The following is a 21459-nucleotide window of genomic DNA, read 5'->3' as shown; positions in this document are numbered from 1 at the left end:
GGCTGTGGGGAAGTACCTATTCCTGAACCTGGTCGTTGCAGTCTTCAGGCTCCTGTACCTTCTACCTGAAGGTAGCAGGGAGATGAGTGTGTGGCCAGGATAGTCTTTCTGAAGAAGGGTCCCGACCTGAAATGTTACCCAGAGAACTGGGTTCAATCATGACCTTGGTCGCTGTCTGCAAGGAGTTAGCATTTTCTCCCTGTGACGGGTTAGATTTCCTCCCACATATATGTGGGTTTGATTAATTGGCCTCTAAATTACCAATAATGTGTAGGGAGTGGATGAGAAAATGGGACAACATAGAACTGATGTGAACAGGTGATCGATGGTCAGCATAGACTCGGTGGGCCGAAGGACCCCGTTTCAATGCTGTATCTCCAAATTAATCCCAGTCCTCCTTAAACTTGGTCAGCTCCCAACAGGCAGGCCACGTCATTCACATGCTTGATGCTACACTTTCCAAACCAACATTATTGAGAACTCCGGCACAGCAAGAGATGACCAGGTTGACAAAGGAAATGACAAAAAGATCTCAAAGGCTCCGTGAAAATGCAAACATTGTTACCGATTCGTGCAAAGTTAAAGTCTGCGAATGCTCAAAGTGGAGGAGCATTCAGGATGGCATTGAGAACTGCGCACAGGAGGAGCCCAGCATTAAATCATGGAAGGGGAACAACAGCTCCTGAACCACTTTATCTGCCTACCCCATCTAGCACATGCCCCAGTGGTGGAGGGTAAACACCACACTGAAGTTCCTGAGGAGACCAGAACTGTACCACAAGAGACTAACTGCTAGAGCAGGGATTCCAACATTTTTCTTCCTGTTTACCCCTGGTAACATTAATAGCACATAACAATGTTATTTCACTTATTTATGAACAACTGATGATGAACAGATACCAGTATACCAGAACCAAACAGTCAGTCAATGAGAAAAAAATATGTATAAATCCAGATTCCAAATGGAGAGCTAGGTAGGGCTCTTAAAGATAGCAGAGTCAGGGGATATGGGGAGAAGGCAGGAACAGGGTACTGATTGTGGTCACATGATCACATAGAATGGCAGTGCTGGCTCGAAGGGCTGAATGGCCTACTCATGCACCTATTGTCAAATGAATCCATTGTAAATAGAGTACCTCAATGAATGCAACATCCAAGGCCTGTGCCTCCTTCTGACGGCAGCACTTTGGCCAATTGAAGTAATGGCAAGCTGTGAAGCAGTGTTCTCATTTATATCATCTGTTTCAAAATACAAATGGGATGGCTGGGAACCAGGACGGCATCCATATAGACTGGGTTCTTGATCAGTGCTGGAACTAGACCTGATGTAAATGCTGTCCTCAACTGTATGGCTTGGTGTTGCTTCATCCATCTCACCATCATTGATGCTTTCCACTTCGCCTGGTGGGACAAAAAACAAACTTGGACGTTCTTCACAACATAGGCAAAGCGTTGGTTCAAATTGGCAACACATTGGACCTTAAAGTAACTGCAAATTAATTTAAAATATTTTCAAAATGATTTGCATATTCTTTGCTGCTCTGAATTGCACAACAAAAATCAGCAAAAACTGAAAATTCAAGTTGTTGTCTGATCAACAGAAAAGTACCCAAGGTAGTAGCCTCTCTCATCTGGGGGAGAGTGGAAAGAGAGTGCGTACAATCTTAAGCTTGTATTAATTGTACTAGTTTGTACAAATGGTTCCCAAATTTTTAAAACTCAATTGCATTGGAGATGAAAAATTGCAGTTAATACCGTGCACAATGTAGAAATAAAGAACTGCAGATACTGGTTTAAACCAAAGATGGACACAAAGTGCACAGCGGGTATGGCAGCATCTCTAGAGAAAAGGGATGGGTGATGTTCGGGTTGGGACCCTTCGTTTACAGTGCTCAGGTACATTTCAGTTAGATGATAGTTAAACCAGACAACCTAACCGAAGCTTGAACTCAGGATTAGATGAAAAGTTATACTTTATAATCCACGAACCGATCTCCAAAGATGTATTATTAGTAAACCATTCCATTCTTTTTTTTATCTTGACATTTGTGTTTTTTTTCCTCTTTCTCTCTTACTTCCTATCATTAAAAAAAAAACTAGAAGCAGAACCAATCCACAATTGATAATATTAACAATGTACGACTGATATACATGAAATGTTTATATGTGTTTGCTTCTAATAAAAATATTTTTAAAAACAGACAAGTTTGTCTTAATTCAATCTAAAATGATTACTTCACTCCGCCTCATGAGTATTTATGCCCTTTCCCATCGGCATTTGCTCAATCCAATACTTCCATGCAGCACTAAAATATAATAAAGCAGGATTGCCAAAAAAGAATATAACCTACACATTTACACTTAAATATATTTTGCACTTTGCTATTATACAGTTTGCACTTAGCAGCTTTCATAAACTTAATGTCAGAATACACTGCTTCCAAGTTGTCCTTGGAAGTATTTCACAGTTCACAACTTCAGAAGCAATCCAATAATGGCTTTCAAATTAACAATGAATTTTTAATGGTTAAACATTCAAAAAAATGTGTGGTTCAGTAGGAGGAATAGTTTAATTACAGCTTCTCATTTATTATAATTTTACACCTGCCGCCTCCTCCACCCCCACGTACGTCTTTAATAAGAGTCACACAAAACAAAATCATACAGCAAAAATAAACGCACTAGATTCTATTAAGGTGAATTGGAAGCAACAAATCAATGATCGCCCCTTCCCAACTCACCATCATCTGTTGGTGGCTCATCTGCCTTTACTAAGGCAGAAATAGAGTTTCAAGGGTACTGATCTGCATTTTTCACAGTCTTCCAAGGCATTAGATGCGTTGCTGACGCCTTTATCAATTCAATTCAACTTTATTGTCATTGCACAGATACAAGTATAGGTACAACGAAATGCAGTTTAGCGTCTGGTCATAGTCATAGTGCAAGATAGGAATAATTTTAAAAAATAAAATAAAAAATACAGAACAAGCATACATTAGAGTAAGAAGAGTACTGGTTAACAATGTGGATGGTGAGACCAAAGATATCTAGCGACAGGACTCCGAGTTCAGCAATGTAAGTGTGTTGTTGAAAAAGCTGTTCCTCATCCTGCTTGTTCGAGACCTGAGGCTCCTGTACCGCCTCCCTGATGGGAGGAGGGCAAACAGTCCATGGTTAGGGTGAGAGGGGTCCTTGATGATCTTCCTGGCCCGTCTCAGACACCGTTTTCGGTGGAGGGCATCCATGGCAGGGAGCGGGGCACCGATGATGTGCTGAGCGGTTTTCACCACCCGTTGTAGTGCCTTCCTATCCGCTGCGGTGCAACTGCTGTACCATACCGTGAAGCAGGTGGTCAGGATGCTTTCGATGGTACAACGGTAAAAGTTGGTCAGGATCTGGGGGGACAGGTGAGCTTTCTTGAGCCTCCTCAGGAAGTAAAGGCGCTGCTGCGCCTTTTTGATCAGTTTGGTGGTATTGAGGGACCAGGACAGATCCTCCGAGATGTGTACCCCGAGGAATTTGTAGTTGGAGACGCGCTCCACCTCAGTCCCATTTATATGGATGGGGGTATGTCTGCCCCCTCTGTTCTTCCTGAAGTCAACAATAATTTCCTTCGTCTTCTTGGGCTATCCTGGGCTTAGTGAGCAAGCCTGATGTATTTGGAAATAGTAAATCAGTTGTCCTTTGCTACTCTGCAAAAGAATCTTGTAGCAACTGCCAGCCTCTGGACCTTTTCATTCTCTTTTTTTCCCCAACTGCTGGCAAAACATCAACCATCTTGACTTCTCCACTCCAACCTCCCCTCCTCTGAATGCACTACCTCAGTCAGATAGAGTCATGACCTGAAACATCACCTGTCTGTGTTTTTCAGAGATGCTGCTTGACCCACTGAGTTACACCAGCATTGTGTCTATTTTTGTTTTAAAATCAGCATGTGCAGTTCCTTGCATGCCCAAGAATAAATGTAGATTATTTTGGGTAAAAAAATTGGGTTGGAGCGCTACATTCACTTACCTGAAGACCATTAGCCAAATTTGCGATAAGCAAATGAGCAGCCTTAATGGGCATTTATCCTGATACTGGCTTATAAGCTACCAGGTTTGCTGTTTGATTTCAGTCACGTTTTTGTTATAAAGATCACTTATGGGATTTGAGAACCATTTACTGATTTATTTCCCAATGCAGGTAGTGATTGACCTTCTTCAATTGCAGTAGATTAGACATCGCAAACATAAAAATCAGCACATCTTTGTAACCCAAACCATTCAAATTATTTTCAGGCCCTCTCGTTAGTGAATCCCATTCTAATATAGCAATTCTGCAGCTACTAGTAATAAGTCTGAGATATGCTCCATTACGGGACAGAAATTTCCAAGCCACTGAGGGTTTAAGAACCGCAAAGCTAAATGCTAGGCATTACATCTTTCCCATTCAATGAGTGCAAATGTGTAGGAAGGAACTGCAGATGCTGGTTTACATCGAAGATAGACACAAAATGCTGGAGTAACTCAGCCGGACAGGCAGCACCTCTGGATAGAAGGAAAGGGTGATGCTTTGGATCGAGACTCTTCTTCACTTAATCTGGTGGTCAAATACAAATACATTGCCACCAGATTAAGTGGAGAAAAAAAACATTTGAGTGATACTGCCTCTTCACATCTTTTCCACCATTTTTTTCGTTAAAAAGAATCACAAGATTTTTTTTTAGAAAATTTCAAGCCAGGAATTTTGTTTTGTCCAGAAGATGCCAAGATAGGATCTTTCATATAGTGGCCAGGAGTTGCCATTGAGTCTTGGCAAATATCCAATGCTTCAAGCTCTTCATCCAATGGATCATTAGCCATTGTCCATTACCCCATTATCCAATGATCCAAGCTCTTGCAGATAAAAAAACATTTGGAAGAAAGGATTATTTTAGAAGATGCGATAGTTTAAATTTTCAGGCATTTATACACAAACATTAAAAACTCTATCCTTGTGCCTGTTTTGTAACTATATTCTCGAGTCCAATCTATTCTGCGAGATTACTCACCAGCATCTCCACAGACATAGGACTCCAAATACTGCAGGTGATTGCCTGCAGTCAAACGCCGCGCACTTCCTTCAACTAGCTTCAGACGACGGTGCATACAGCTCAAGCGCCTTTTGAGCACGGTGATCCTCTCCTTGTACTTTCTCTTTGTGTCCTTGTAACAGTTGTGTTCCTCCAACTGATTCCGGGCGAGTTGGACCCCACATCCCATCCTGCACGGCTGGCTCCAGTGTTCACAAGCCTTTTCATGGGCAGTAATGTCCTTGTGAAACATTTCAGCCGCACAGCCCTCGTACCTGCAGCTCACCATCCTGTATTCACAAGCTGCTTTGTGGCTTTCCTGTTGCTCCAGTGGAAAGGTGTGCCGGCAACCGTGGATTTTTTTGTCACACTACATGATAGAGAAAGGAGCACTTAGCATACATAGAAACATAAGAGAAATTAGAGATTTTTCTCAAATTGAGGAATCCAGAAACTATAGCACATATCCAGACCTTTCTAAGGTCAACCCAGGAATTTTGTTTTGTTCCGTAGGTGTTAAGATAAGAACAATGGTTCTTCATTGTCACATATGCACTACACAGCAAATTTATTTTTGCCTTGCTCATACACGCGCGAGTTGCCATATTTTGGCGCCAATTATATGATCCTTGATTTAGTTCGTGGCCATGAGAGTATGAGTACAATTGAGAGACGCAAAGTGCTGGAGTAACTCAGTGGGTCTCAGAACATCTCTGGAGAAAAAAGTTGGGTGACGTTTCGTGTCGGAACCTTTCTTCAGACTGAAGAAGTCTGAAGAGGGTTTCCAACCCGAAACGTCACCCATCCCTCTCCAGAAATGCTTCCTGACCCGCTGAGTTTCTCCAACACTGTGTGTCCATCTTCGGTATAAACCAGCATGTGCAGTTCCTTCCTACACGTGTTTGCAATTGAGCTTTGGCAATTATCCAATGGATTAAAGTCTCTTTCAGATAAAAGCAAGTTACATTGTGTGGATGAGCCAATGGAACCATGGAACCATGGAACAGAAAACTATTCAAGAGTGGGAGCAAGGAAGAAGATAGTGCTGGTAGTGGGCAAGTTGGCACCAGGGCTATTGACTCCATTCTCCACTGGAAAAAGAGCAAGTATCCAGAAGATTGTGTGTTTGTGTAGAGTTTGGGTTCAGGAAATCTGCTCTGGGCTGGGAGATGATTTCAGTCATGAAACATGCAGATACTAAATGACAGAGGCAAAACAAAAAAAAAGTTGTATAGTCAGGAGGACGTGCCAGGCACCATAAGTTCCAGAAAGCAAGACAGAGGAAACTCATAATGGAAAATAGGGAGGAGAGGAGGTGAATTGAATAAGCATTTTGAATTAGTCTCATTACAGAAGATCCAAATAACAGCTCAGAAATAGGAAGTGGATGGAACTTGGGAAAATCAAAATGACAGGTAGGAATTTAGCAAGACCATAACGAGGGCACATGACTGATTTCCTTAAAAAGATTTAACATGTTGGAAGCAATTCAAAGGAAGTTTACCAGACTAATACAGAGTATGGATATGTCATCTTACAAGGTTGGTTAAGCTAGGCTTGTGTCCATCAGGACTTCAAAACAGCAAGGGATTTGATTCACACACACATAATCTGGAGGCATTTTCAGAGGATGGAGGTAGAGGTGAAACTTTCCAGTGACAACATTTAGAATTTGGCCGTCACCTATTTAAGAGACCAATCTCTTTCTTGTCACTCGAGTGGATGAAGTTCTTTTCATCAAAGGAGTGGAAGCACGAACTTTAAAATATTTTGAAGGCAGAAGTAGAGAGATTCTTGTTCATCAAGAAACAAATGGGCTCCCTCTTTCTTGAGAAAATTCTCCAAATTGATTCTTGTGGTTGGCAGTTTTCTACTTTATACTAAGAGTGTTCCCAAATACTATTGCACATACTGAACATTGATGAAGGAAATCTAATGATCTACCAATTTTATTTTTCACTCCCTTTTTCCCCACATACCCCTCATGAATTGTAGCATCTTTCCATTACAGAGTATGCCAAACCTCAGTATTTGAGGACTAAGTACACCTTTTTACTCCAACACTCTACACGTAATCACCCTGAAATTGGGACAATTTCAACAGCTAAAATTTACCTTCATTATCAATTGTCCAAGCAAGTTGTGGATCATAGGTATCACAGATCGAGTCGCACCCTTCACCTTTTTCCTGCAATATGGACATTGCTGCTTCCTGGAAGATAATTTCACATTTAGCACCAGGATACAAGCTTATAATGTAATAAAAATCACTGATGTTGGGATAAACAAAATGCTGGAGTAACTCAGCAGGCCAGGCAGCATCTCTGGCGAAAATGGATAGGTGACGTTTCAGATCTGAAGAAGGGTCCCGATCCGAAACATCACCTATCCATTAATTTTATATACTTCTATCTGATCTTCCCTCAAACTTTGTTTATAGAAAACAATCCAAGTCTGTCCGACCTCTCCTTGTTGCTAATTGCCTCTAATCCAGGCAGCTTTCCGGTAAACCTCTTCTCCACATCCTTCCTGTGTAGGGGCAACCAGAAGGCCATGCAATACTCCAAAGTGGCCTAACTAAAGTCCAATAAAACTATAGATTTTCTATATCCCCAGATATGTAAAACCATTACCATTTAATTCCTGAAATAGTTTTGAAGTTATTATCAAAGAGTTTTTACCTTGCAAGCCAATTTGAAATGCAACTTTTGCAGAAGACATGTTGGCAACAGAGTTCCACAGGACCTTTGAACACACCATGACAGACAGTGCAGATGAATTCAGGGTCTGGGGCATTTACAAATAGTTCTACATCGTAGCCAGAATCCTAATTAAAACAAATGGGAAAGCCAAAATGTAAAGATTGCAAATCCAATAATTGAAACAGAAAATGTTGCTGAAAGTTTCCCCATCAGACAGAACACGAGGCAAAAACAGTCTTGTGTGTATTTTACAGTCAATGACTTCTCAATAGAAAGCTCAGTACTGGAAGTCTATTTCTCGCTCCACAGATGCTTCAGGATTCGAAAGATGGGTACAGAAAAAAAAAGAATATTGAAACAAGGAACTGCAGATGCTGGTTAAGATTTTAAAAAAAGACAAAGTGCTGGAGTCACATAGCAGGTCAGGCAGCATCCCTAGAGAACACAGATAGGTGACTTTTGGGTCGGGACTGTTCTTCAGACCTTATACTGGAGATTAAAATACAAAAGTCAGAAGTTTCAAAACAAAAACTAAAAAGCAAGCAGAAATCTTGGCGCCAAGTTCATTTGTGTTCATAGGTTAGATTCTGAATAAATCTAATAATACAAACTAAGCATCCAAGACATTGAAACAACAGCAATAACATATCTGTAAAATCAAGGTTTGGTATATCTCTCATTGCCATTACAAAAGGATCAATCTTACATTAATAACTGCAGAAGAGCATGGTGGAAGCAGCACCAGCTATACCCAAAATGAAGTTCCAATCGAGTGAAGCTGCAGCATAGGAATAAAGAGGATTAAACACCATGCTGTAGACAGGGACAAGGGAATTCACAACCAGGACATTATATCAAATCTCTCTAGTCTCGATGTAGGCATATATCAGCTGACAGGAGGAAGCTACAAGAACATTGCCACGCTCAACAGCACACAAAGGCAACCATGTTCAACCAGAACTGCCAAGTAGATCGAATTCAGCCTCCGCCCAAAATTCACCCCATTTATAGAAATGAGACTTCATTCAATTCAATTCACTCCAACCCTGACCTTCCCATCCATGCTGACTTGAACTATCCGCCTGAAGTCCCGCAAACCCTTCTTGCCTTCCGTTAAATCCCTGGAAGGCTTTGACTCCAAGACTGAGTGGAGCAGAGCCTGGAAATATGCCACAGACCTGACAGTGAAACCACAGGGGTTTGACCTCCATCGCAAGCAATGGCTAACCCCCTGAACAGAATCCACACCCTCCATGCAAGAACAGCCCATTACGTGCATAAGTGGGGGATGACAGACAGCCCTGCTTGCGACTGTGGGCATCCGGACCAGACCATCAAACACATCGTGAATGACTGTCCACTGAGGCTTTTCCCTGGGGGCATCAAAGCCATCCACCCAGTAACCGATGCTGTCCTGGCCTGGATGTCCTGCCCTTGATCTACAACTTTAGGCTGTGTACGCCATATGCAAGAAGTGGAAGAATTCACTCCATATTATATCGAGAAATAGCTGAGAGCTATGGAGAGCAAAGAGCATGGGACCAATCAACATACTAGTTGTGGCACTGAGACTTGCTCTCCAGCCAAGTTGTTTCAGTATTGTTACAAAACTGACATCTACACAATATAGAAAATGCTTCAGTATTCCACTTAAAAAGGGGCAAACCCAAATAATTTCTAACCACTCCTCCCAGCAAAGTGTTGGAACACATTGTCCACAATGACAGATCAAGGCATTTTTTCACCAACAAGTTGCACACTGATGTCCATTTTGTGTTTCACCAAGTCGACTCGTCTCCAGTCTTATCAAATATTTGATTAAGAATAATTCGTTAATTAATTTCATTAAGAATCTTTCACAAAAACCTAGGCTAAAGTATATACATTAAATCACTGGAACTCCATGTACACTTCACTTTTAATTTGCAGTTTAAAAATAAACGAAAAAATGACAATTAAAAAGGTACCTGAAAATTTGTAGCTCTAAGAAGAAAAAATGTAACAACTAAGTTAAAAACACTTTTTATATCGATAATGCAGTATTTATGAAGGGTTACTTCAAGTATTACCCTAAATAAATAGATGAAACCTCCACGTCTTTGAAACATCCCCTTGTATTACAGTCATCTCCCATCAAAATTAAATTGAAGAACACTGGGGAAAGTAACATTGAGAGGGATAAAACTCTTGAGGAAGAAGGCTGTGATAATAACGATGTTAAGGGGCGAAGGGTGGGCAAGAATTGATGGTGAAAAAACAGAAAGATGGGAGAAAGGGGGCGACTCAGAACGCGAACCGCATGAGAAAGAACGTTGTGCAAATACATAGTACAATCTATTCTCAAAAAGCACATATTGCCACGGATGCCAGTAAAGAGACAGGTGACAATTCCCCTTTATATACCAGTCGGCTCCTCCAAAGCGTCAAAAAGTTAGAATTGACTATGGACGCAAAAAAAAGACTTTGTTCGACAGTTCAATTAAGAAACATTACAAACATAAATGATTCATATATGCAAATATGTGTAGCTTCATGCAAAGTGTCAATAGCGTTCTTTACATTGATAGTAAACATTACTACCCCTCACCTGTTGTTCCTGTTCGACAGTGCTTTCCATTCTGCTACAAACTCAAGTACTGTTTTTCAACTGGTTAAAAAGTGTATTCTGTTTTCTGCCTGATAAAGTCTTCACGACCCAACTTCCAATCATACATGCGGTGGCCCGTTTGACTCGCTGCAAGGCCTGGTTGCCTGCCAAAATCCCTCTAATAAAAGCAGGAATCCTCTTTCTCTGCACACTTGAACACGGTCTACTGATGGGTTCTGTCCAGTAAAAATAAATGAACAACATAGAAACCCATGGAGTGCAGAGAACTGATAATGATGGATGTAATTGTGTTCTAAAGAGCTGAATTGCACTGGGCTGTGGTGAATGCACTGAACTATGACCGACTGTGCTGGAAACGTACTGCAGTGAATGGCACACCACATATATTTTTATAACAGTGTTGTGCTTAAAATTTGTTTTTTGTTCTTTGGCACGTGATGGAAAAACTAGACAATTCACCACTAATCATGCCAGCTCTGACATCAAAGTAGTTTATGGCAATCACCATTTTCATGTTCCCACACTAGAACTTAACCTTTAAGATTATGTGTTACAAAATCTATTATATGGCCGTCCTGGTTGAATGGTCAAACATTTGATTTGTTTTGTTGGTGAAGCGTGCATTAGTGTTTAAGTAAACGAGAAGTCGAGTGTTTTCTTGCCATATATCCAGAAATGGGACAGGTGAGGTGGTCCAATAAATGTCTGAAAAAAATCCTATTGATGAGGGCTGTTGGTAAATGAGTGATGTTATGGCACATCAGTTTCAAGGAGCTCTCACTAACTCTGACTACATTGCTGACATTTTCTGCAGCACTGTATCCAGATCTTTGTCCCTACAACTCCTGATCTCGACCTCATAGCTATTGTTACTAACATCTTTACAAAATCTATATTTGGAGGATCTTCAAGTTTTCTGCTGATAAATCATGGCTCCTCCTCTTCCACCAAAGAGGTAAATGCAGTCTTGGGAAATGTTTTATAGCTCTGCCTAGCACATGAAGCAGCCTTCTGCAACGTTCGCTTGTTATTCTAGAATCCAACATGCAAGTTCCATTAAGAGTTTCTGGTTGTTCATATTAATAGGTATGTGACCATTGTGTGGTGCATTGAGTGCTGGTTGCATGGAGCATTCACTTACACAGCTGACAACACCATATGGTGTTCTAGTACTTTATCCATGTTTGTCCAAAGAATAATAGCAAGAATGGTCACATTACCCTTGCATGAAGTCTGCAGAAGGGTCTCGATTCGAAACGTCACCCATTCCTTCTATCCAGAGATGCTGCCTGTCCCGCTGAGTTACTCCAGCATTTTGTGTCTACCTTCGATTTAAACCAGGAAATCAGAGAAATGATCAGGAAAGTGCTGGAACTTTACAGTTTAAACACACTTCGACAATTTGATGGCATAGAGTCAAACAGCAGGAAAACTTTGGCCCGACTTGCCCATGCTAACCAAGATGCCCCATCTACACTAGTCCCACCTGCCTGTGTTTGACCCATATCCCTCCAAAACTTTCCTATCCATGTACCTGCCAAAATGCCTTTTAAATATTGCTATAGTACCTGCCTCAATCACCTCCTCTGGCAACTCATTCCATATACCTACCACCCTCTGTGTGGAAAATGTTGCCCCTCTGGTGTATATTCACCATTTTCCCTTTCACCTTAAACCTATGTCCCCTGGTTCTTGACTCTGAGTACTGCCTACTCAGGTTAACAGTCCCAGTGCATTTAGCATAACCACTCCACTCATAATCTTATACACCTCTATAAGACGACGCTTCATCTGTCTTCGGTTTAAACCAGCATCTGCTGTTCCTTCCTACACTAATAAATGGAATAACGTTTAGTACAAGACAGAGTCCAGTAAAGCCAGATTAAAGATATTCTGAGGGTCTTCAATGAGGCAGATGCTAGGTCAGGACCGCTCTCTAGTTGTGGGTAGGATGGTTCAGTTGCCTGATAACAGTTGGGTTATTCCAGAACTTTGTGTCCTATTGTGTGTTAACCACCATCTGCAGTTCCGACAGTGAAACGATAGTGATGGAATAACATTGGCAAATATTTAAATAAAATCTGCACCTGGCCAATTTTATTTCATAAGGAGCAGAATTAGGCCATTCGGCCCATCGAGTCTACTCCGCCATTCAATCATGGCTGATCTATGGTGGTGAATCTGTGGAATTCTTTGCCACAGAAGGCTGTGGAGGCCGTCAGTGGATATATTTAAGGCAGAGATGGAAGATTCTTGATTAGTGCGGTTGTCAGAGAAGGCAGAAGAATGGGGTTAGCAGGGAAAGATAGCTCAGCCAAGTTGAATGGCAGAGTAGACCAGATGGGCAAAATGCCCTAATTCTGCTCCTATCACTTATGCTCTATCACTCCGTCCTTACCCCGTTCTCCTGCCTTCTCCCCTTAACTCCTGACACCCGTACTAATCAAGAATCTGTCTATCCATTTACTTCTCCGTGGATTGTCACCTTGTCGTGGTGGAGAAGCTTGTGTGGACCTGAGATCCTGAGAGCGATGCCGTCTGGAGCTATGCTCCTGGTTGGGCCACCCTTGGTGGTAAGGTCGAGGGGGAGGTCTCTGACAAAGAGCAATCTAACTAAGACCACAACAGCGGAAGAGGCAGAGGATGATGGCTGATCTTAGTGGAGCATCACAACGGCTGGGAAGGCAGATGAAGGCTGCAGCAGAAAAGGGTCTCCGGTCGTCTTGGACTCCATGCCACTGGATCCTGACCCAGATCTGTCATGGACCGCGGGGTGGCTGACTGTGCACCAGTCTCCTCAGGTTAAAAAAAAGTCACGCACAGGCGTCCTCCATATAGGGAATAACACCCTGGAGACACCCATGGTCAGCCATGACCGAAGGGGGCCTAAAAAAAGAAGACCTATCTCTCTATCTATCTATCTCTGCCTTAGAAAACATCCATTGACTTGGCCTCCACAGTAATGTGAAAAAAAGTGTTTCTTGCAATGTCAAACGCAAATTGGAGGAACAGCATCTCATATTTCGCTTGGGCAGCTTACAAGTGGTATGAATATTGATTTCTCTCACTTCAGGTAGCCCCGGCATTCCCTCTCTCTCTCTCTCTCTCTATCCCTCCCCCACCCAAGTCGCACCAGCTTCTCGTTTTCACCCAACAAGCTTGTTTCCTTTATCATTGTTTTTTTTGTTGTTGCATATCTTTCATTCATTGTTCTTTTGTCTCTCCACATCACCGTCTATATCAAAGATTATAGTCTATATCTCTCGTTTCCCTCATCCCTAGCCAGTCTGAAGAAGGATCTCGACCCGAAACGTCACCCATTCCCTTATCTCCAGGGATGCTGCCTGTCCCGCTGAGTTTCTTGGTTCTTGGTTCTTGGTTTCTTGGTCCTCCAAAATATTCCAAATGGAATTTAAACTAAACTGGAGGTGGAGGAGGGAGGACTCAAGCACTTTTGTCTACCTTCGAGTTACTCCAGCTTTTTGTGTTTAAGAAAAAAACTGCAGATGCTGGGGGAAAAAATGGTGAAAAGAAACCCCCCGGACTACAGGTTCCGACAATCTATCTTTCTGTCCACCAGCTTTTTTGTGTCCATCTATAAGCTTCAGCCGGACTCGAACCGCCGAAGCAGCGGACCGCGGGGTTGCCATGGAGACGAGGCCGCCGGTGGAGGGAAGGGGGCGCCGCGGGTGACGGCGTCAGCGCGCGCCGGAAGTGGGCCGCGGCTGGCAACGTGCGTGCGGGGAAGACGGAGCGGCTCCATGGCGGCGGAGGCGAAATAGACCCAGACCCGCCTGAACCATGGCTGCCGGCGGAGTGCGCTTCAAGACCAAGTGAGTGTCACCCACAGTCTCTCATCCCCCAGATATGGGTCAAGAGAGAGAGATAGATTTAGGTCACAGGGCTAACGGGATCCAGGGATACGGGGAGAGAGCAGGAAGGAACGGGCTACTGATTTTGGATGATCAGCCATGTGTGCCCCAAACTCCAAGAACAACCAAGACACATTAAAGATAGAAGCAAAGTGTTGGAGTAACTCAGCGAGACCCTTCTTCTCGACCCGAAACGTCATCCCCCTTCCTTCTCTCCAGAGATGCTGTTACTCCAGCATTTTGTCTCTATCTTCGGTGTAAACCTGCATCTGCAGCTCATTCCTACAAATTAATAATAATAATAATAAATTTTATTTATGGGCGCCTTTCAAGAGTCTCAAGGACACCTTACAAAAATTGAGCATGTAGAGGAAAAACATGTAAGGGGAATGAAATAAATAGTAGAGACATGACTAGTACACAAAGTAAAGACAGAATTCAATACAAAACACAGTATGAGGCAATTAATGCACAGATGAAAAGGGACGGGGACGTGGGGCTAATGATAGGCAGAGGTGAAGAGATGGGTCTTGAGGCGAGACTGGAAGATGGTGAGGGACACGGAATTGCGGATCAGTTGGGGGAGGGAGTTCCAGAGCCTGGGAGCTGCCCTGGAGAATTACACGACACATTCTCATCTATGAAATGATTGCTCATTTATTAGACGTTGGTGGGGGCTCCATTTGGAGTAATGTCAGTTTCGGTCTCCCTCCCTCCCTGAAGGATGTTAAACAAGAAAGACGATTTACAAGGATGTTGCCAGGACTTGAGGGTTTGAGTTTAGTTTAGAACAAAAGGGCCTGTTTCCATGCTGTAAGACTATGACTTTATGACACTGTTATAGGAAGGATGTCATTAAGCTGGGAAGGGTGCAGAGAAGATTTACGAGGATGTTGCCAGGACTTGAGGGCCTGAGCTGTATGGAGAGGTTGAGCAGGCTAGAATATTCCTCACCAGCAGTGCAAATAATTTTAATTGAAAACCCCAAATTATAATACAGCAAATCCTTGTTATAATGAAGGTACACAAAATTGCTGGGGAAACTCAGCGGGTGCAGCAGCATCTATGGAGCGAAGGAAATAGGCGACGTTTCGGGCCGAAACCCTTCTTCAGACTGATAGGGGGTGGGGAAAGAAAGAAGGACAAAGGGAGGAGGAGGAGGAGCCCGAGGGCGGGCGGATGGGAGGGTGGGGGGAGACAGCTAGAGGGTGAAGGATGGGGAGGAGACAGCACGGGCTAGCCAAATTGGGAGAATTCAATGTTGATGCCATAGGGACGCAAGGACCCCAGACGGAATATGAGGTGCTGTTCCTCCAATTTCCGCTGTTGCTCACTCTGGCAATGGAGGAGACCCAGGACAGAGAGGTCGGATTGGGAATGGGAGGGGGAGTTGAAGTGCTGAGCCACCGGGAGGTCAGGTAGGTTATTGCGGACTGAGCGGAGGTGTTCGGCGAAACGGTCGCCCAACCTACGCTTGGTCTCACCGATGTAAATCAGCTGACATCTAGAGCAGCGGATGCAGTAGATGAGGTTGGAGGAGATACAGGTGAACCTTTGTCGCACCTGGAACGACTGCTTGGGACCTTGAATGGAGTCGAGGGGGGAGGTGAAGGGACAGGTGTTGCATTTCTTGCGGTTGCAACGGAAAGTGCCCGGGGAGGGGGTGGTGCGGGAGGGAAGGGAAGAATTGACGAGGGAGTTGCGGAGGGAGCGGTCTTTGCGGAAGGCAGACATGGGGGGAGATGGGAAGATGTGGCGAGTGGTGGGGTCACGTTGGAGGTGGCGGAAATGGCGGAGGATTATGTGTTGTATTTGCCGGCTGGTGGGGTGAAAGGTGAGGACCAGAGGGACTCTGCCCTTGTTGCGTGTGCGGGGATGGGGAGAGAGAGCAGTGTTACGGGGTATGGATGAGACCCTGGTGTGAGCCTCATCTATGGTGGCGGAGGGGAATCCCCGTTCCCTGAAGAACGAGGACATTTCCGATGCCCTGGTATGAAATGTCTCATCCTGGGAACAGATGCGGCGTAGGCGGAGGAATTGGGAGTAGGGGATGGAGTCTTTACAGGGGGCAGGGTGGGAAGACGTGTAGTCCAGATAGCCATGTGAGTCAGTGGGTTTATAATGTATGTCGGTCAGGAGTCTGTCCCCTGCGATGGAGATGGTGAGGTCAAGGAATGGTAGGGAAGTGTCTGAAATCGTCCAGGTGTATTGGAGTGCCGGATGGAAGTTGGTGGTGAAGTGGATGAAGTCAGTCAGTTGTGTGTGGGTGCAGGAGGTGGCACCAAAGCAGTCGTCAATGTAGCGGAGGTAGAGGTCGGGGATGGGGCCCTGGTACGCATCGAACAAGGATTGTTCAACGTACCCGACAAAGAGGCAGGCGTAGCTGGGGCCCATGCGTGTGCCCATAGCTACGCCTTGTGTTTGGAGGAAATGGGAGGAGTCAAATGTAAAGTTATTGAGGGTGAGGACCAACTCCGCTAAGCGGAGGAGAGTGTCAGTGGCTGGGTATAGGTTGCTCCTCTGGTCGAGGAAGAACCGGAGGGCTCTGAGGCCATCCTGGTGGGGGATGGAGGTGTAGAGTGACCGGACATCCATGGTGAAGATGAGGGGGTGAGGGCCCAGAGAGTGGAATGCGTGGAGGCGGCGGAGAGTGTCTGAGGTGTCTAGAACATAGGTGGGGAGGGATTTGACCAAGGGGGATAGGATGGAGTCAAGGTATGTGGAGATGAGTTCGGTGGGGCACGAACACGCAGAGACAATGGGTCTGCCGGGAGAGCCGGGTTTGTGGATTTTGGGGAGAAGGTAAAAACGGGCCGTGCGGGGCTGGGGAACGATGAGTTTGGAGGCTTGGTCAGGTAGGGCGTGGGAATTGATGAAGTCGGTGATGGTGCTAGAAATGGTGGCCTGGTGCTCGTCAGTGGGGTCATGGTCCAAGGAGCCTGGGGATTAATGTATTATTATTGTTTAAGTATTTTCGCCATAGAAGAAAACAGTCTTGAACTGAGCTTGAAGCCCAACACATGCCCAGTCCGATTGAGGCTTGGTCCGACAGCCATTCTCTGTACAGTATTTTATATCAGACACTGGGGACGGGGCGGGTGCAGCGAATGTCAGAGAGTTACAAGGGATTCCCAGTAATGGAAATTATCTCCCCCTTGCACTGAGCCCCGTCCCGGATCGCTTGAGTTGGGATCAGCTCTTTCCTGAGAGATGTGGGTTACTTTGATTGGTCTTTACAAGGTGTGCTTTTAATTACTTTTTCGCTGCTGCCTTCATGGGTTTCACTGATTTCAGAATTGTCTGGGCTTTTCCCGACTTCTTGGCTGTCTTCAGCTTATTGACTGCAGCCAGAGAGGCGGTGCAAGACGGGGGTGCTGTGGGCAGCCTGCAGTAGATCCATCCACTACCAATGAAATTTGTTATAAAGAGGTCCATTAACACAAGGACTTAATATACACTTAAGTTTTACCGGGGTTCTATCCAAAATATTATGCAGGATTAGTCTGATCATTAGAACAACTGAAAAAGTTGTTAAAGATTGGATTGCCAATTTATGCCAAAGTGATTGCGAAGTGGAACTGTACAATGCAGATAGACCATGACCCAAATTCCTTGGAGCAAAATGAAGGATGCAACCCAGCAAGCAATGAGTTAGGGGTTATGGAGCGAAGGCAGGAGAATGAGATAGAGAGGGAAAGATATATCAGCCATGATTGAATGGCAGAGTAGACTTGATGGGCCGAATGGCCTAATTGTGCTCCTATGAGTCTAAACCTTGAGAGGCAAGAATGCAGTGATTATATCCTTTTGTGTCCATCCATCAGAGTTGTGGATCCTTCATTGATGGGTAAAATAGCATTGATTTATTTAACATGACAATGTTAGAATTAGCTGTCATAAAGCCCTCCAAAACTGTGACATGGCTGCTACTGCTGTTGTGGCCCCTTTGCATTACTGAATGAACACTTAAAGGCAGACAAATGTTTAGTTTTGCTCTCAGTTAAATTTAATTTTTCGTAAGTCTTTCCTTTTCTTGATTACTGTATTGCTTGTTTGCATCTCTTCCAGCTATGCTGCTTCCAGCAGAATTGAACCATTTTACAAAGGAGGAAAAGTACAGGTATCTTTTAATTAATTAAAAATTAGTATGATTGTGTTTTATTTTAATTTTTGTGGTTATTATTGAGAATGTTGCTCTTTTTTAATACTCTTTTCTATTTTTAATTTCTTCATAACACAACTTTGTCAAACTTAATGCATCTATTGTATTCTGATTTTTAAAATGCATCATGAGAGAACCTTCCACTAGAAGTAAAATACTAAAGGTGTCAACGTTCTGAAGTAAAATAAAATGGTGGAGAGAATCAGGTAGTTTCAGTGGAGAGAGACAGACATTATTGATGCATTATTAACATCTGCAGTTCTTTCTTAAACAGACATTATTTCTGTTTCATGTCAGTGGCCCTGCATCGAAAGTTAGAGTAAAAAAATTGCAGATGCTATATGTCCAAACCAAAATTCTGCAAGTGCTCTAGCAGCATCAGCCAGAAGAGAACCATCTCTGTTAAAGTATCCTTGACCCCAAAGTCAACTCTCTTCATTGATGTTGCGTGATGTACATCAGTACTTCTATAGATGCAGTAAAGTTTAATCAGAAAGGCCACTTTGTAACGTACTTTGATTACTTAGATTAGATCTTCCATTCTTCGTTCAAAGATGGAAGCAACTTTCATTTTCCTTAAGGCATGTTATTTAAAAAGCTCTTTTTCTCTACGAATATAGATGAATAATGATGGAACATATTTGTTCTGCACATGTGGAACAAAGATCAATATCTTGGATGTTGGAACAGGGAAGGTCTTCAAGAGCATTGAACAGGTATGGAATTACACGTGGGATGCTGTGTGCTCCTATTTCAATGTGAGTGTATTTCTGTTCACAATTCCCACAAATTTTAGTGCAAAATAAGACATATTCTGCACAATAGGAACTTTACCTCCACCCCATCAAGGAACAAGGCAGCTGACAAGCAATAATATTCCAATCTTTTCATCTCCCTTAATGCACGCTAGTCCACGTACGCTAGGCCAGAAGTCCCTGCAGACAGACTTCAGTGAAGTCTTCTTCAGTGAGCCAGCAAATCGTTTGCCTGTTTGAGGAAAACACTGAAGATCAATACTTTGAGCATTGAAGAGATGTGCTATGTTCTGAAACACCTCCAACTGAACAACAGTAATGTCCTATGGCAGTAATGAAGCCCAATGATTACTTGCCCAACAGCGGACGACCAAACCAGACAAGTTGACTGAAACATTTAGAATACAGTGAAATGTCTTTGGGAGCTGTTACGGGTTTAGTGTATGATGTTGGAAATGGGACTTCAAGTCCTGATCACTCTACCTTATAAAAGACCAGATAATGGAGGCTTCCAGTACAGTTAATCCCACATGGCAGTAAAACGCTAGCGAGTCCACAGAAATCATGGAGGTAAATACAAGATGTGGGCTAAATCATTCATGATTCAACCCTCGGAATTATCTATTAATGACAGTTTTCAATTGAATATTACTCATAATATCTATATGTAATATGTTTTTAACACGTAACATCTCAATAGACAATAAGTGCAGGAGTAGGCCATTAGGCCCTTTGAGCCAGCACCGCCATTCACTTATCATGGCTGATCATCCACCATCAGTATCCCGTTCCTGCCTTATCCCCATATCCCTTGACTCCGCTATCTTTAAGCGTTCTATCTAACTCTCTTGAAAGCATCCAGAGAATTGGCCTCCACTGCCTTCTGAGGTAGAGAATTCCACAGGTTCACAACTCTGGGTGAAAAAGCTTTTCCTCATCTCCGTTCTAAATGGCCTACCCCTTATTCGTAAACTGTGGCCCCCTGGTTCTGGACTCCCCCAACATCGGGAACATGTTCCCTGCCTCTAGCGTGTCCAATCCCTTAATAATAATAAATATTATAAAAATAATAAACAATATAAATGTCTCCACATTGACGGCAGTCACTAACATCAGACACTGAAAGGGTTCAATGTGAAACGGGCTAATCTCCATTCTGCAGCTACCAGCTATTCTAAAATTGATGATCAACCGAATGATTTTTGGAGGAACATTAGAAAATAGTCTCCCTTTTAAAATGTGTACTTTGAAATCTAAGCCCAAGACTGAGCTTGGCATTCTGCATCTAATTGGGTTGGTAGCAGAATGTAGATGAGCCTGTTTCACATTGAACCCTTTCAATATCTGATGTTAGAGAAAGCCTTCAATGTAGAAGGATAATGTTTATATTACTATATTACATATGTTAATATAACATATTACATATATTTGTGTTATGATTAATATCCATTTCAAAACTCCCAATAATTGATAAATCAGTCCATGGATTGAATCATGCATTACTTGGCCTATGTCTTGTATCCACCCCCATGATTTATGTGAGTACATGAGGAATGAGAACTATTTCCAGTTCTGATGAAAGATCATTCATCTGTAATATTAATTCTGTCTCTCCAAAAATATATCATATGTAGATTATTCCCCCAAACAAGTCAACACTTTAATCAAAGAGACAGTTGAAAGCTGATAATATACTCTTTATAAATTGGTTGGTGGCAAAATAACTTAGTTTCTTTGCAATACATTTTTCTGTCGCACATCCACACTCAGGGTAACCTGATTTACCAATGTGCATTGCTTTGTATTGATTATAAATGTTTCCATTTTACTTACAGGAAGATCAAGAAGATATTACCAGCTTCAGTCTAAGCCCTGATGATGAGGTACTTATCTAAACTTAAATTGTTTACACTCACCAGCTATAATTTAGTAGGATATTTGTGACGATGAAATTCAATCTGGCATTGGTAGTTATGACTATTTTGTTAAATTAGAGCTGCTCTAGGCTGGTTTGGATATTGTAACATGGTACTGAACAGATACCAGGAGGTCTTGATGTTAATCTGGAGATGAGTATGATCTGCACTGCAGCAGCTGGGCAACTTTTATTTTCAATAAATCTGAAATATAAAGATTCTGCAATGTAACTACTGCCTTCAGGAAAGCGTGACTACCTTCCTTAACATGTACACGGAACTGCAAATGATGGTTTCTAAAAAAAAGACAAAATGGTGGAGTAACAGCAGGTCAGTCTGAAGAAGGGTTCCTCCCGACCCAAAACATCACCTATCTATGTTCTCCAGAGAT

The 21459-nt window shown here is 43.0% G+C and overlaps 2 protein-coding genes across 2 annotated transcripts in view; one reads left to right on the top strand and one right to left on the bottom strand.

The window, feature by feature from the left end:
• Positions 1-1063: 1063 nt before the first annotated feature.
• On the bottom strand, positions 1064-10372 carry rnf151 (ring finger protein 151). The gene is made up of 5 exons (XM_033040233.1): positions 10343-10372; positions 7735-7880; positions 7169-7265; positions 5033-5423; positions 1064-1401 (listed from the first exon to the last, which is right to left on the bottom strand). Exons 1-5 carry the CDS (start codon positions 10370-10372, stop codon positions 1109-1111), a joined length of 957 nt encoding a protein of 318 aa, XP_032896124.1. The 3' UTR covers positions 1064-1108.
• Positions 10373-14058: 3686 nt separating this feature from the next.
• Positions 14059-21459, top strand: part of tbl3 (transducin beta like 3) — a 40501-nt gene continuing 33100 nt past the window's right edge. The window contains exons 1-4 of the mRNA XM_033041054.1: positions 14059-14196; positions 18304-18355; positions 19018-19113; positions 20988-21035. Coding sequence (XP_032896945.1) covers positions 14165-14196; positions 18304-18355; positions 19018-19113; positions 20988-21035 — 228 coding nt within the window. The 5' untranslated portion in view covers positions 14059-14164. The remainder of the gene's footprint in view (positions 14197-18303; positions 18356-19017; positions 19114-20987; positions 21036-21459) is intronic.

Source organism: Amblyraja radiata, chromosome 22 (assembly GCF_010909765.2).
Source record: "Amblyraja radiata isolate CabotCenter1 chromosome 22, sAmbRad1.1.pri, whole genome shotgun sequence".
In the NCBI taxonomy this organism is placed as follows: Eukaryota; Metazoa; Chordata; class Chondrichthyes; order Rajiformes; family Rajidae; genus Amblyraja; species Amblyraja radiata.
This window is presented reverse-complemented; position numbering and strand designations above follow the sequence as displayed.

Excerpts from the sequence above, each read along its gene's own strand:
- rnf151 (XM_033040233.1), bottom strand. The coding sequence starts at position 10,372 with ATGGAAAGCACTGTCGAACAGGAACAACAG. Across the intron at positions 5,424-7,168 it reads TTGGACAATTGATAATGAAG|TGTGACAAAAAAATCCACGG; the intron begins GTAAATTTTAGC and ends TCTATCATGTAG. Across the intron at positions 1,402-5,032 it reads CTATGTCTGTGGAGATGCTG|GCGAAGTGGAAAGCATCAAT; the intron begins GTGAGTAATCTC and ends TTGTCCCACCAG.